This window comes from Ahaetulla prasina, chromosome 2 (assembly GCF_028640845.1).
Source record: "Ahaetulla prasina isolate Xishuangbanna chromosome 2, ASM2864084v1, whole genome shotgun sequence".
Classification (NCBI taxonomy): domain Eukaryota; kingdom Metazoa; phylum Chordata; class Lepidosauria; order Squamata; family Colubridae; genus Ahaetulla; species Ahaetulla prasina.
This window is the reverse complement of record NC_080540.1, coordinates 6,462,877-6,479,409: the sequence shown is the minus strand read 5'-3', so window position 1 is coordinate 6,479,409 and position 16,533 is coordinate 6,462,877. Positions and strand designations below refer to the sequence as shown.

Sequence of the window (16,533 nt, the reverse complement as noted above, 5' to 3'; positions counted from 1 at the left end):
GAGTTGGAAGGGACCTTGGAGGCCTTCTAGTCCAACCCCCTGCCCAGGCAGGAAACCCTACACCATCTCAGTCAGATGGTTATCCAACATTTTCTTAAAAATTTCCAGTGTTGGAGCATTCACAACTTCTGCAGGCAAGTCGTTCCACTTATTAATTGTTCTAACTGTCAGGAAATTTCTCCTTAGTTCTAAGTTGCTTCTTTCTTTGATCAGTTTCCACCCATTGCTTCTTGTTCTACCCTCAGGCGCTTTGGAGAATAGCCCCTCTTCTTTGTGGCAACCCCTGAGATATTGGAACACTGCTATCATGTCTCCCCTAGTCCTTCTTTTTATTAAACTAGACATACCCAGTTCCTGCAACCGTTCTTCATATGTTAGGAGGAAGATGTGATTGATACAGAGATAGATAAGATGTTACAGGATTAATACACATTGTGCAAAAATTAAGAAAGGTTCTGAGAGAAATGAGAATTATTCCTGTAAAGAAAAGAGCAATAGTAACGCCATATTTATCCTGAGACTCCAGCAGGGAGAATTGTGTAAGATTGTATTAGGGGAATAACAAGGCTTCAAATTTATTAGTATATTCCAGGTCAAGTCAGGCTAACATTGGCAGGAAAGCAGCTGTCATGCTAAAAATGGATAGTGTTGTTATCATCAGGATGTAGCAACTGTTGTTGTATACTGTTGCCCTGCCTATTTAACTTATATGCAGAGCACATCATGAGAAAGGTGGGGACAGATGAATCAAAAGTTGGAATCAAGATTGCCGGGAAAAATATCAACAACCTCAGATATGCAGATACCACTCTAATGGTGGAAAGTGAAGAGGAACTAAAGAGCTTCTTGATGCGGGTGAAGAAGGAGAGTGCAAAAGTTGGCTTGAAACTCAACATTAAGAAAACTAAGATCATGGCATCCAGCCTTCTCAACTCCTACCAAATAGATGGGGAAGAAATGGAGGTAGTGACAGATTTTATCTTCCTGGGCTCCAAGATCACCGCAGATGGGGACTGCAGCCAAAAAATTACACGATGCTTGCTCCTGGGGAGGAAAGCTATGATATCACCAATCTCTTTCCACTTATGACTGTATGACTATAACTTGTTGCTGGCAATCCTTATGATTTATATTGATATATTGATCATCAATTGTGTTGTAAATGTTGTACCTTGATGAACGTATCTTTTCTTTTATGTACACTGAGAGCATATGCACCAAGACAAATTCCGTGTGTGTCCAATCACACTTGGCCAATAAAAAATTCTATTCTATTCTAAATCTAGACAGTTTACTAAAAAGCAGAGATATCACCCTGCCAACAAAAGTGCGTAGTTTTTCCAGTTGCAATGTATGGCTGTGAAAGCAGGACCATAAGAAAGGCTGAGCGCCAAAGAATTGAGGCCTTTGAACTCTGGTGCTGGAGAAGACTCCTGCGAGTCCCTTGAACTGCAAGGCAAACAAACAAGTCAGTTCTAGAGGAGATCAATTCTGACTGCTCTTTAGAAGGCCAGATCCTGAAGATGAAACTCAAATACTTTGGCTACCTAACGAGAAGGAAGGACTCCCTGGAGAAGAGCCTAATGCTGGGAAAGATTGAGGGCAAAAGAAGAAGGGGACGGCAGAGAATGAGGTGGCTGGATAGAGTCACTGAAGCAGTGAGCGTGAGCTTAAATGAACTCCAGAGGATGATAAGAGGACAGGAAGGCCTGGAGGAACGTTGTCCATGGGGTCGCGATGGGTCGGACACGACTTTATAACTAACAACAAATTTGATATGTATCATTGCTCTTCTGTTGCTCTACCCACATGAGCACAGAAGGCCATCTTTTGCAAAAGTTGAATAAACCTGTTTTATTGTTCACGGTGTATCCTGTTGCTTCAAACTGAGAAATATAAATCTCACAGGTTCTAAGGTTCATTGTGCATTTTGTCAAGAAGACAAAAGACCAAATTCTACCGCAGCAGTAGAATAACAGATTGGGGATTGGTAATGCAGATGTAATTGTAGCTAGGAAAATTCCAGTTAGAATATTATGCAAGGGAAAAGATTACTTTATATGAGATAAGAAGGAGATTTTTTTTTCTTTTAAATGATGATTTAGGTTCAACTAGTGGTGAAATCCAATTTTTTTTACTACCGGTTTTGTGGGCATGGCTTGGTAGGCATGGCGGGGGAGGATACTGCAAAATCTCCATTCCCACCCCAGTCTGGGGCCAGCCACGAGTGGTATTTGCCAGTTCTCTGAACTACTCAAAATTTCTGCTACTGGTTCTCCAGAACATGTCAGAACCTGCTGGATTTCACCCCTGGGTTCAACTGCAGAAAGAGGAAAATGAGGTTAAAAGATCTATGGAGATTCTCAGTCATCCAGGTCAGGGATCCCCAACCTTGGCAACTTTAAGCCTGGAGTACTTCAATTCCCAGAGTACTCTAGCCAGCTTTTCTGACTGGGGAATTCTGGGAGTTGAAGTCCACCAGGCTTAAAGTTGCCAAGGTTGGGGACCCCTGATCCAGGTCACGTTTGTCCCTAAAATGCTTTTTCAAGAGGCAACTGGACTTTCTTTTTTTTTTTTGAAGATGTTTCACTTCTCATCCAAGAAGCTTCTTCAGCTCTGACTGGATGGTGGGAAATGGAAGAATTTATGACCCAACAGCAAAATTGGGACCTCTGCAGAATCACCTTATTGCACTACTGGTATTCCTCAACTTACAACAGTTCATTTAGTGACCATTCAAAGTTCAAAGATAAAAATCAAGATTTTTATCATGAATTTTAAGGGGTTTTAGTTTAATATATTTTAAATTTTTAGGCCAATTATGTAATAAGTTTTTTAATTTGTTTTTAATTGTATATTGCACTGTTTGTTTTACTTTGGCTGTACACCGCCCTGAGTCCTTTGGGAGAAGGGCGGTATAAAAATCGAATAAATAATAATAATAATAATAATAATAATAATAATAATAATAATAATAATAATAATAATAAAGTTGCAACGGCCAGCGAAAAAAACCCGTGTGATCAAAATTTAGATGCTTGGCCACCGTTTCATATTTATGACAGTTGCAGTGTCTCTGGAATCGTGTGATCCCCTTTTGCGACCTTCCGACAAGCAAAGCCAGTGGGGGAAAGGCAGAGTCACTTCACCACCCTGGTACTAATTTAACAAATGCTGCGATTCGCTTAACAACCGTGGCAGGAAAAGTCGTAAAACGGGACAAATTCATTTGAACTACATCAAAGTCTTTTCACTTGGCAACATAAATTTATGCTTCGCCACAAGGTAAATTTATGTTTCACCTAGCAACATAAATTTTGGGCTCCAGTGAGTAGAATGGAATAGAATAGAATAGAATAGAATAGAATAGAATAGAATAGAATAGAATAGAATAGAATAGAATAGAATAGAATTATTGGCCAAGTGTGATTGGACACAGAAGGAATTTGTCTTGGTGCATACGCTCTCAGTGTACATAAAAGAAAAGATACGTTCATCAAGAATCATAAGATACAACACTTAATGATAGTCATAGGGAACAAATAAGCAATCAGGAAACAATATCAATATAAATGGTAAGGATACAAGCAACAAAGTTACAGTCATACTGTCATAAGTGGGAGGAGATGGGTGATGGGAATGATGAGAAGATTAATCGTAGTGTGGTCGTAACTCGAGGACTAGCCGTATTGAAAGAGTGCAAGGGATGATTCTCCCCTCGCTCTGTTTGCAGAGGGGGCTCCGCCCTTCAAAGGGTTAAAGGAAGACAAGACACTGCCTAGAGAGGACGGAAGTCGGTGGAGGAAAAGTATGAAACAGACTTCCTACCGGAAGATTCAATTGCTGGCCTGTTGCCACTCAAAGGGGCTTTGCCCTCCCTGAATCTGCCTGGGGGGCTTCTCTTTTGGGGACTAGATGACTTCCCATCCCTGCCCTGTGTCCCTTTGCAATGGACGGAGCTGCAGGGGAGCAGGGCTGATGTTTAGGGAGAGATGCCAGAAAGCAGGAGAAGAAACCATGGATGGAAATTGATCAAAGAGAGAAGCAACCTGGAATTAAGGAGAAACTTCCTAACAGTGAAGACAATTAACCAGTGGAACAGCTTGCCACCAGACTTTGTGGGTGCTCCAACACTGGAGGTTTCCAAGAAGAGATTGGACAACCAATTTCATCCATGGAGCGGTTTTTTTTAAAAAAAAGTCTGGAACAGCCACCTATCTGAAATGGTTTAGGTTCTCCTGCTTGAGCAGGGGGTTGGACTAGAAGACCTCCAAGGCCCCTTCCAACTCTATTCTGATTGATTGGTTGAACCATTTGCCTGGAATGGTGCAGTGTTACTAATAAAGGAGAATATTTGTAGCTCAGGGTTTGATACGAGGGGGGTCCTTGGTCCTCTCTGAGCTTGCTGGATTTCTTGCAGACATTTTATGGGGGAGTGGAGTTTGCTCTCAGTTTATATTCCGGTGGCTTGCCCTGCCTGTGTTGGTGGGGGCGATCTTAGAGGTTCTTTGGTTGGGTCCTTTACTGTTGGCTCTTTGGCAGTTTCTTGATTGGGGTATTGTTTACTTGATAGTTGATCTGAAGTTAACCTTGGAGTTAATCTATGCTGATCTGGGTGCTGATTGTTGGTGGAGAGGTGCTGGAGTCTTTTTGTCCTTTTTGGGGTCTGGGTGATGGTATAGTGTCTCCTGCTTGAGCAGGGGGTTGGACTAGAAGACCTCCAGGGTCCCTTCCAACTATAATGATAATGATTAAATAGAGTGAAGACAATCAAAGAAATCCCCCGTTTTCTGGAACAGCCACTGACTGATCTCTTGTGTTCAGAGAGAGAGGGGGGGGGGGAGAGAGAGAGAATTTAAGTTGTTAAATGTTAAATTCAAATAATTTAACAACCGGTTCTCTGCCCTAATAGAATAGAATAGAATAGAATTTTATTGGCCAAGTGTGATTGGACACACAAGGAATTTGTCTTGGTGCATATGCTCTCAGTGTACATAAAAGAAAAGATACATTCATCAAGGTACAACGTTTACAACACAATTGATGGTCAATATATCAATATAAATCATAAGGATTGCCAGCAACAAGTTATAGTCATACAGTCATAAGTGGAAAGAGATTGGTGATGGGAACTATGAAACGATTAATTGAAGTGCAGATTCAGTAAATAATCTGACAGTGTTGAGGGAATTATTTGTTTAGCAGAGTGATGGCCTTCGGGAAAAAACTGTTCTTGTGTCTAGTTGTTCTGATGTGCAGTGCTCTATAGCGTCGTTTTGAGGGTAGGAGTTGAAACAGTTTATGTCCTGGATGTGAGGGGTCTGTAAATATTTTCACGGCCCTCTTCTTGATTCGTGCAGTATACAGGTCCTCAATGGAAGGCAGGTTGGTAGCAATTATTTTTTATGATTGATTTCTTCCAACAACTAGTTCACCAAACTGCTCAGAAAGTTAACAGCCGGTTCTCCCAAAGTGGTGCGAACTGGCTGAATCCCAGCCACTGCACCCAGGTCCATTCCAACTCTGATGGTGGTAAAAGCAACAAGCCCTTTTGTGGTTTTAATGGGATCTTCAGTTCTTTCAGCATAATTATTCACCTGACCGACTGTCCTTGCATGTTTGACACATGTTTGGGTTTGGAGGCGGGGGGGGGGGCTTATTGAGAGTTTGTGAGAGTTGGGGTGAGTTTCCAGCATTACGAATAAATGAAAACGGGTGCTCTTCGTAGTTGTGGCTCCTTTTCCATTCCGCTAATGTGAGTCTGCAAGAATAGTTTTTTTGGATTTCTTGAAGCAGCTGCCTCGTTTCTTTCTAGAACGAACGGATGAATGGAAAGCCAGCTGGGCAGCCAGAGGGTGAAACAACTCTATGGTTAGGCAAAGGGAGATGGCAGGCAGAGAAAGCAGTTTGAGCCCGTCCTGAACAGACAACAAAGGATTAGTTGTGTTGCTGAATGCTAATGCACTTTACTTCCTTAAAAGAACTCTGGTTTAGGGTCTCCCGTTTCCATCTTTGGCTGGGCATCCAAGCCTTTCAGTTCAAAGATAAAAGTCTGCTTGTCGCTTCCACTTACACCCCTGTGGCATTGCACTCTGTTAAGACCAAATTGGGAAGAGAGAGACTTCCTTCGGACTTGCTAGAGGTTCTCCTGGGGCATAAAGAAAAATGGAGATGGAGGAACACGGCTCAGCTGGTTCTGAAGGAAAAGAAGGCCACGATCCCACCCTGTCTGAGAGCAGTGAAGAACATTGGAAAAAAATAGTGCGGGAGATTTTGGAGAAGGACGTAGAATTTCATCGCTGGCGTTTCAGGGACTTCTGCTACCGGGAAGCAGAAGGTCCCAGAGAAGTTTGCAATCGTCTCCACCATCTTTCCCGTCAGTGGCTTCAACCGGAGCGACACACCAAGAGCCAGATGTTGGATCTGGTGATCCTGGAGCAACTGCTAGCCATCCTGCCTGTGGAGATGTCCAGCTGGGTGAGGGAATGCGGAGCAGAGAACAGCTCCCAAGCGGTGGCCCTAGCCGAAGGCTTCCTCCTGGGTCAGATGGCGCAGAAGAAGCTGGGGGAAGAGCAGCAGGTAAGAGCCCACCCCCATGACGGCTTCGAAGGGCCACATATCATCCAGTAGGGGGAAGCTCAAAACTACAGGGAGTCCTTGGCTTACGACTACAATTTTTGAGCCCAAAATTTCTGTCCTTAAGTGAGACAGTTGTTGTGTGTGCTCGGTTGTTAAGTGAGTTTGACCCAATTGGGCAACCTTCCTTGCCACAGTTGTTAAATGAATCAGTGCAATTGTTCCGTAATAAGTGAAGTGATCCATGTGTCAGGGTTTCAAGTAACACCCTCCCAATGAAATCAAACTCCAAGGCTTGAACTTCCTCAAAGCTAATTTTTATTAGAGATGTCATATTGGCACATCTGGGAAAACCCGAATTTGAGAGCTTCCGGGTTTTCCTCACCCAAAAGAAAGTTCAAGTCCATCAAACGAACCAATAAGGTACCCTTTGGAACAGAAGTTACCTCATTCTTCTCAGCACAGCTGCAGGGCACAACGGCCTTGACTTTCTAGAAAGAATGTTATTTTGACTACATATTATCTTCGCTCCATACAGTTCCTACTCCCATTTTCCCACAGTAGAATCTATGGCAGGCTTGAAGGCTCAAAGGTGAAAAGATGGCTTCCAGGTCTAACACGGTGCTTCCCCATTGACTATGCTTGTCAGAAGGTCGTAAACATGGGTCACAGGCCGGGACACTGCAACCGTCATAACTATGAATCAGTTAACCAAGTGTCTGAATTTTTATCACGTGATCATATGGATGCTGCAATGGTCATAAGTATGAAAAACAGTCATAAGTCACTTTTTTTCAGTGCCGTTGTAACTTTGAATGGTCGTTAAAAAAACTGTATTCACCTGTCTGGTTCTTTTTTCCAATCCTGCTCCCATTTCTACCTCATGGATCTTTGTTGCTATTTCAGATAAATCACTTCTTTTTAAAAATGGAATACGATTTCCCTGAGGAGGTTCTGCTGGACACCGTAGGGAATCCTTTGCAAACAGGGATCCTGCAAGAAGATGCCAGAGGAATCACGTTGCAAGGTAAGAATTCGTGAGAACGTTGTGTGTTTCAACTACCGTATTTTTCGGAGTAGTAGACACACTTTTTCCCCCCCCCAAAAAAGAGGTTGAAAATCTGGGTGCGTCTTATACTCTGAATGTAGCCCCGCCCAGCTTCTCAAACAGAGGTTTCAGAGCCTGAAAAAAGCATCAGAAACAAAGCTTCAGAGAAGAAGCCTCCAAACAGAGTTTCAGAAAAAAATTCCCCAAACAGAGCTTCAGGAAAAAAAATCCCCAAACAGAGCTTCAGAAAAAAAATCCCCAAATGAGTTTCAAAAAAGAAGCCCCCAAACAGAGCTTCAGAAAAAAAGCCCCCAAACAGAGCTTCAGAGGCTTTTTTTCTGAAGCTCTGTTTCAGAGGCTTTCAGAGGCAGAAAAAAAAAAAAGCAAGGCACAGAGTTCCCAACCAAGGAACCTGTTGCTAAAATTCACTTCTGGGAACAGCTGATTGGGGGTATTCCGGGAGGCTGATCCACCTGCCAATCAGCTTTTTTCTTATTTTCCTCCCCAAAAACTAAGGCACGTCTTATACTCCGGAAAATACGGTAGGTCTTCCCGGTCCATATCATAAATGCTGGCCTACTCTTTTGCGTCCCTGGATCTTTGGGTTATAAAAACAAGCTCGCCTTTATCTTATTCACAAATGCTCTTATATTAAAGATTATGAATATTGTTATCAGATTAATTGATTTGAGGGGAAGGGGGCTTGGGAGGAAAAAAAAACCTGGGATTCCAACATCTTTTCAACACCGTTTTAATTTTTAACTCTTTTAAGACTGGTATATTTAGAGCAGGGGTGTCCAAACTGTGGCCCGCGGGCCAACTGCAGCCCGCGGGTCAGTTTTTATTGGCCCGCAGCAAATTCTGAAAATATAATTGAATATGGCCGGCACATGGCGCTTGAGCTCAACTCTGTTGCACTTCTCAACCAGCCCCAGTACTAGAAACTCAGCGGCCGCCTGGGGCTGCCGCCTTCACCATTCTGCCCGGCTTCCCAGGTGGGGCGGCCTGGTGCAATAGAAGGTTGCGCAACATCTCGGGTAAAATATGTAATAAAAATCGTAGATGGCTCCTGTTTCTGTACGTGACTCTTCCGTCCCGGCGCGGGGCTGTTGCAAAGAGGGTTGGGGCAGTTCAGCCGCCAAGCGGCAGGGGGAGCTCGCGCAGCGACGGAAAGGTGGCGCCTGCGTAGCTGCGCCGCCAAAATGGGCGACTCTGAGGATGAATTTCGGCAGCGGGATCCGCCGGGGCGGCAGCAGGGGGCAGCGGCGCGCGGGATAGGCACAGGCGCTGCTCCTGCCGCCGCCCCGTCCCCCGTCCCCCCGGAGCGGGCGGAGAGCCGCTGGTGGTTCCGGCCAAGTCCCACTCGGAGGCCGAGTTCGCCTTCAATCCAAAGGACAGCATCACTGCTCCCACTGAGAGCAATGTTCTTCACATTATAGGTGAGTTAGAAATACACACAGTAATCATGTGTCAATATGTCACCTCTTGTGTGTGGCCCGGGCCTTTGCTTATTTTTCTGTATTTGGCCCTCACCAAAAAAACTTTGGACACCCCTGATTTAGAGTGTCTATGGAGATTGTCAGCCATCCCAGGTCATGGTTGTCCCAAAGGTGCTTTTTATCCAAGAGGCAACTGGACTTTCTCGGTTTTTCTTTGAAGACGTTTCGCTTCTCATCCAAGAAGCTTCTTCAGCTCTGACTGGATGGTGGGGAATGGAAGGGTTTATGACCAGCTGCCTGCAAGGAGTATAAACCCTTCCATTCCCCAACATCTTCAAAAAAAAACCCTTTGGGTATCTTTGGAAGTTTTTTCTAATGTTTAAATAAATGATAAGTGTTCCTGTGATACCTACGGAGATTTGAAGTATTTATTTATTGTTTACTTAGAAATAAACCCTAGTGTACCCAAGGGACTTACTTCTCCATAAGGACGCTTAGCGCCATAACTTCGCACTTCTGAGATGGGCGAATGCTTCAGCCTTTCCACCATCTTGTCTCTTTGTAGGGGACGAATTGATGCTGGCAAACAGTGTAGAGTCCTCTGTTTTTCTCTGCGGTGGAATAGAAACCGTGGTTGACCCAAATCAGGTAGAGGGAAGGATTTTATTTGTTTGCCTGTTTGTTTGTTTGTTTCTATGATTTATTTAGACAATTCGAACTCAAAAGGCGCGGCCAGTTTACCACCTTTTTTTTTGTCACGGTCGTTAAACAAATCACTGCAGTTGTTAAACAAAGCATGCAGTTGTTAAGTGAATCTAGCTTCCCCCATTGACTTTGCCTTTTGGAAGCCAGTTGGGGAGAATGATTGTAAGTCAAACACTTCCTCTAAATCAGGGGTCTCCAACCTTGGCAACTTTACAACTTGTGGACTTCAGCTCCCAGAATTCCTCAGCCAGTGCATGCGCTGCTCTAAATCACTTCCTGGACATAAACTGTTTCAACTTCTACCCTCAGAACGACACTATAGGGCACTGCACATCAAGGGGCCTCTGGTGGCTCAACAGACTAATGCAGTCTGTTATTAACAGCAGCTGCTTGCAATTACTGCAGGTTCAAGTCCCACCAGGCCCAAGGTTGACTCAGCCTTCCATCCTTTATAAGGTAGGTAAAATGAGGACCCAGATTGTTGGGGGCAATTAAGTTGACTTTGTCTATAAATATACAAATGGATGAAGACTATTGCTTGACATAGTGTAAGCCGCCCTGAGTCTTCGGAGAAGGGCGGGATATAAATGTAAATAAAAATAAATAAAAAAATAAAAATTTTTTTTTAAAAAAACTGAACAACTAATTCCCACAACACTGTCAAAACTCTTTAGTAAGGCTGTATTACTATTATTATTCTCATCTTTCCTATTAGCTTTCTCCTTATCTTCTTATGAATATAACTTTGTTGCTTGTATCTTTATGATTTATATAGTTTTATTTAGTATTTATTTATTTATTTATAAGAAATTTATATTGCCGCTTATTCGCAGATGGCGACTCAAGGTGGCTTACAAGAATATAAAAACTTCATATAAAAACAATAAAACTAATTATCCCCGCCCTCCCCCCGGTGACAGCACATGACACGAGCCATTTAATGGGCTTCATCCTGCTCTGCATTCCCCAGGCCCACTGGCAGAACCAGGTCTTCAGCACCTTCCAGAAGAGTGTTAGAGCGGGGACCGTTCTAATCTCTGGAGGAATGATGCTCCAGAGCAGTGGTTCTCAACCTTTATAGTGCTGCGACCCCTTTAATACAATTCCCCACGATGTGGCGACCCCTTTAATACAATTCCCCACGATGTGGCGACCCCAACCGTAAAATTATTTTCGTTTTGAATTTATCGCGCCTGAAGGTGTATTGGCTAGCGATCTGAACTGCTTGCGATTGCCTTGCATTAAAGCGGAGACTCCTCCCCTATTAAGTTTATCGCGCCTGAAGCCGTATTGGCTAGCGATTGGGAGCGATTGCAGCTGGCTTGAGAGGGAGACATCAGAGCAAAGATTTCTCTCTTTTTTAATTCATCGCGCCTGAAGCCGAATTCAGCTAGCGATTTGAAGAGCCTGCAGCTGGCTTGTGAAGTCAACCATTGGAGCGCGATTCTTCAACTCGCAAGTATACTTCCCATTTTTCCGATGGTCTTAGGCGACCCCTGGCAAATCATCATTCAACCCCCCAATGGGGTCGCGACCCACAGGTTGAGAACCGCTGCTCCAGAGAGAGGGAGCATCCTTCTGGGTCCCACTAGGTGTATCTCCCTAGGCAGTGGTGAAATTCAAAAATTTTCCCTACTAATTCTATAGGCATGGCTTGGTGGGGGTCATGTGACTTGGTGGGCATGGCCAACTCTTTTTTTTTTAACTTTTTTTAGCATTTTTTAACTAAAAAAAGTTATTAAAAAGTTCCAGTGATCAGCTGTGACAATCAGCTGTGCCCGCGATCATTGGAACCTCTTTTTTTTACTTTTTTAAAGCATTTTTTTACTATCGGTTCGAGTGAATAAGTAGTAAAAAATGCTTTAAAAAAGTTTTTAAAAGGTTCCGGCAATCAGCTGTGCCGTGCAATCGTCAAAACCTTGTTTTTACTTTTTTAAAGCATTTTTTTACTACTGGTAGCATTTTTTACTAACGATTCAGGCGAACTGGCCCGAACCAGTAGCATTTCACCCCTGTCTCTAGGGGATGGGACCCACAACATTCCTTGCCTCCGCAATATCCTAGTATGATTTATGTTGATTGCTAATTTAGTATCCTATGACTATCACTAAGTGTTGTGTCCTATGATTTATGATGAATGTATTTTTACGATGACTATGATCATGATTGATCACTTATTGCTTATATGTACAGTGAGAGCTTATGCACAGGAGACAAATTCCTTGTGTGTCCAATCACACTTGGCTGATAAATAGTTCTATATATTCTATATATTTATTATAGCTAACTGCCATTGGCTATTGATTATTTTAGAGCAGTAAGAAAGCAGGTGCCATTATGTAAGGTGAAATAACGCATTTAGTGTGATTAGCTGCACTGCATATATCAGGATGATGCGTTTTTTTTTTCTTTTCCAATCAGGATCTGGCCACTATTGAAGAGCTAGCTGTGTATTTCACAGAGGAAGAGTGGGTTCTATTGGATCATGACCAGAAAACTCTCTATAAGCAAATCATGGAAGAGAATTTTGAAATCATGACTTCTCTCAGTAAGATTCCCTCTTTCCTTCATTGGTGGATAATCATAAAGTTAGCATTTTAGGACCTATTCCTGTAAGGCAACAGAAGATGTATATAGATTGGGTGCTCTATAGCAGATCAAGTAGCACTGGTCTAGCACAGGGGCCTCCAAACTTGGCAACTTTAAGACTTGTGGACTTCAATTCCCAGAATTCCTCAACCAGCCATTTGTGTAATATGTGTATATTCTCCCAGGCCTGCTCAGTTCCCAGGTGCCTCATTCTGTGTCAGTGGAAGTTTCCAGGCCAAAAGTCGTTGACAACCTTACATAAAGCCATGTGTAATTAAAGCCAGTTTGATGTAGTGATGGAAAGTGCTGGCTTACAAACCTGGAAACTGTGAATTCCAGTCCCACTTTAGCTATGAAAGCCAGCTGGGTGACTTTGAGGCAGTCACTCAGCCCAACTCACCTCACAGGGTTGTTGTTAACGACGCTATAGAGCACCCTCAAAACGACGCTATAGAGCACTGCACACCAGAACAACTAGACACAAGAACAGTTTTTTCCCGAAGGCCATCACTCTGCTAAACAAATAATTCCCTCAACACTGTCAGACTATTTACTGAATCTGCACTACTATTAATCGTTTCATAGTTCCCATCACCAATCTCTTTCCACTTATGACTGTATGACTATAACTTGTTGCTGGCAATCCTTATGATTTATATTGATATATTGATCATCAATTGTGTTGTAAATGTTGTATCTTGATGAACGTATCTTTTCTTTTATGTACACTGAGAGCATATGCACCAAGACAAATTCCTTGTGTGTCCAATCACACTTGGCCAATAAAATTCTATTCTATTCTATTCTATTCTATTAATGGGGAAAATAGGAGAAGGAAGGAGTATTAAGTACGTTTGCTGCCTTGAGTTATTTATAAGGCAATAAAGAGGGAATAAAACTCTAATAAATAAAATGGCTCAATAAATTTCAAAATCTCTTCTCAATAGGTCGTCCAATTGATCTCTAAATTTCTTCTCTTTGTTTCAGGACGTGACCGATATAAAATGAAAGAACACCCGACGGGAACAAAACCATACATGTGTTTGGACTGCGGAAAAAGTTTTGGTTATAAAATCAACCTTACCTCTCATCAAAGAATTCACACGGGGGAAAAACCCTACAAATGCCTGGAGTGCGAAAAATGCTTCAGCCAGAGTTCCAGCCTCATCAAGCACAAACGAATTCACACGGGCGAGAAACCCTACGTATGCCTGGAGTGCGGAAGGTGCTTCAGCCAGAGTTCGAGCCTCACGAAGCACAAACGAATTCACACGGGCGAGAAACCCTACACGTGCTCAGAGTGCGGCAGGAGCTTCGGGAAGAAGATAAACCTCACCTCCCATCAGAGAATTCACACCGGGGAGAAACCTTTCCAGTGCTCAGAATGCGGGAAGACTTTTAGTCACAAAATCAATCTCATTTCTCATCGGAGAATTCACACCGGAGAGAAACCCTATCGATGTCGGGAGTGCGGGAAGTGTTTTAGCCAGAATACGGGCCTGACGAAACATCAGAGGACACACACGGGCGAGAAGCCTTATAAGTGCTTAGAATGCGGCAAGACGTTTGGTCAGAAGACGAATCTCACCACTCACCAAAGAATTCACACAGGGGAGAAACCGTATGCGTGTTTGGCTTGCGGGAAGAGCTTCAGTTACCGGACTGCTCTGACTTACCACGAAGGAACTCACACCAAGGGGAAGCCGTATAAATGCTTAGAATGCGGAAAGAGCTTCACTCAGAAGATCCTACTCGTGAAGCATTACAGGACTCATTCAGAAGAGAAGATGTTCCCCTATTTGGAATGTGACAATCCAACCATGTATCTCGCTGCGCACCAACGCATCTTCAAAAAGCCGAAACTGCACCAGTGTCTGCAGTGCGGGAAAACGTTCAGTCGGAGCACGGGGCTCCGGAATCACCAACTCATCCATGAAGGCGGGAAGGAGTGCGCTTGCTTGGTCTGCGGAAAAAGCTTTGGTCACAAACTCATCCTCCATTGTCACGAAAGGATCCACACGGGAGAGAAACCGCACAAGTGTTTGGAATGTGGCAAAAGCTTTAATCATAAGAAAAACCTCTCGAGGCACCACCGAATCCACACCGGGGAGAAACCGTACAGGTGCTCAGAATGTGGGAAGTGTTTCAGTCAGAAAATAGACCTCACCAAACATCAAAGAATTCACACCGGAGAGAAACCATATAAATGCTCGGAGTGCGGGAGGAGTTTCAGCCAGCGCACCAACCTTTTCCAGCATCAGAGCATTCACACGGGGGAGAAATACACCTGCTTAGAATGTAGGAAAAGTTTCAGTCATAAGAAAAACCTGACCAGACATCAAAAAAACGCACACAAGGTAGAGATAGTATAAATGACAGGCGAGTGTCAATAAACATTGGTAGGAAGGAAAATTGCTCACCAATCAACTTAGTACATGGGGGAGAAACCCATATTTATTAATTATTATTTATTAATTAAATTTATATACCGCCCTTCTCCCGAAGGACTCAGCAGCCAGATAAAAACACAATTGCACAAAAATTAAAACAAGTTTAAAAATCTGATTCAAATTAAGGCCGAAACAAAATTTTAAAACTATAATAAAACCATAATAACCCTTATTAAAATTACTTTAAGCCACCCCTGCGCGGAAAGACAAATTATTTATAAATTATTTGTTGGGAATTCATTCAGATTAAAGTTTGACTCTCAGGCAAAAGTTAGGAGGAAGCATGCAATCATAGGAAGAATCACACAGCAGTTGGGAATTTGTCATACCAGTGTTGGTTTTTATTGCATTTTGGTATTGTTAATTTTATTGTCTTCTTGTTCATTCATTCGTCCACATTTTTGCAAACTGCCATTCATGTAAGGATAATTAACATCTTTGGATAGCAGATTTTATACTTTCAACGTAAATTAAGAATGCCCTCTTATTATTTTGGATTCCAGAAAAAGATCTCACTTTTCATTTTCTCCACATCCCTGTAATATTCTCAGTTGCCTGTTTACTTCCTAAACCTTTTTTTTAACCTTGGCAACTTCAAAGACATGTGGGCTTCAACTCCCAGAATTTCCTAACCGGCTGGGGAATTCTGGGAGTTGAAGTCCACCCATCTTAAAATTGAAAACTAAAGTATTCTGCCTTTTTCTCCTCAGGAAAGTGAACTTTAAAGGAGGAAAAAGGCGTTTGAAAAATGGTGCTATAGAAATCTACAAAGCAATCAGATTTTTTAAAAAATTAAAGTATTATGAATACATAAAGTGAAGAATTGAGACAATGCGGATAGTAGGTCTTTTTAGGAAGAGTGTGTGTAATGCACACATTCCTCAGTACCTCAGTATGTCTCTTTAGAAGAATGTGCAAGAGAACAGATTTATCTCTGTCAAATTGTCCTTCCTTGGAAATCTGATTTAAACTGTTGAAAAATGTTTACAATCGTTTTTTTAGAAAAATTGACTTTTCAATTAGGGAAAGACAGCATACATATGAAGCACATACGCACATACACACAAGTATACACATCTACAACTTTGACAATAGTTGACACGTACTACTGTAGTTTATGGTATTTTCATTAGAACTACATTTTTCCTCTTATCGCATCCATAATCTCATTACTTTCCATCTCACGTTCTTTAGAACTATTTGGTCATTACCTTATAATCTTTCTGACATGCAGCAAAAGTTTTAATCACAGGTCAATTTAATTGTCACTTGTTTTAAAATATATATATATATATATTTGTATGGTGCTCTTTGCTATTGTATTTGTATGTGATAAAGTTGGTTGTAGACCATCCTGATGTTCCCCAAAAGAATGAAGGAGAACATCTGTCATTTTAAATAATAAATATGTTTGAGACTTTTTTCCCTTTTACGTGATTCTGAGAAAATAAATATCCAAGAAGGGATTTGGTAAAAAAAAATAGCTGAATGCTGGCTGAGGGAGACATTGGAAGGTAAAAAATCCAGAAGTGGGATATTTTCCCTAAGCCTTGTAAGAGAAAATTGTCAGTCCTGCCTCAGCTTGAACCTCTAAGTAAGAACGATCCTTAATTCCATTTGTTGAGAAAGATAGAGTTTACTAGAAGTCAAGTGAACTACTGTAATGCACTTGACTTCTAGTAAACTCTACCTTTCTCAACAAATGGAGTTAAGGATCGTTCTTTGA

At 42.3% G+C, this 16,533-nt stretch overlaps 1 protein-coding gene across 2 annotated transcripts; it reads left to right on the top strand.

Annotated features, from left to right (window-relative positions):
* Positions 1–3,809: 3,809 nt before the first annotated feature.
* Positions 3,810–16,365, top strand: LOC131192033 (zinc finger protein ZFP2-like). 2 transcript variants are annotated; one of them, XM_058170801.1, is made up of 5 exons: positions 3,810–6,579; positions 7,483–7,603; positions 9,629–9,711; positions 12,190–12,316; positions 13,345–16,365. In XM_058170801.1, the coding sequence occupies exons 1-5, from the start codon at positions 6,166–6,168 to the stop codon at positions 14,727–14,729; spliced, it is 2,130 nt and encodes a 709-aa protein (XP_058026784.1). In that variant the 5' UTR covers positions 3,810–6,165; the 3' UTR covers positions 14,730–16,365. The 2 variants fall into 2 exon arrangements, with proteins under 2 accessions (XP_058026784.1, XP_058026785.1); XM_058170802.1 differs by lacking the exons at positions 9,629–9,711; positions 12,190–12,316.
* Positions 16,366–16,533: the final 168 nt, after the last annotated feature.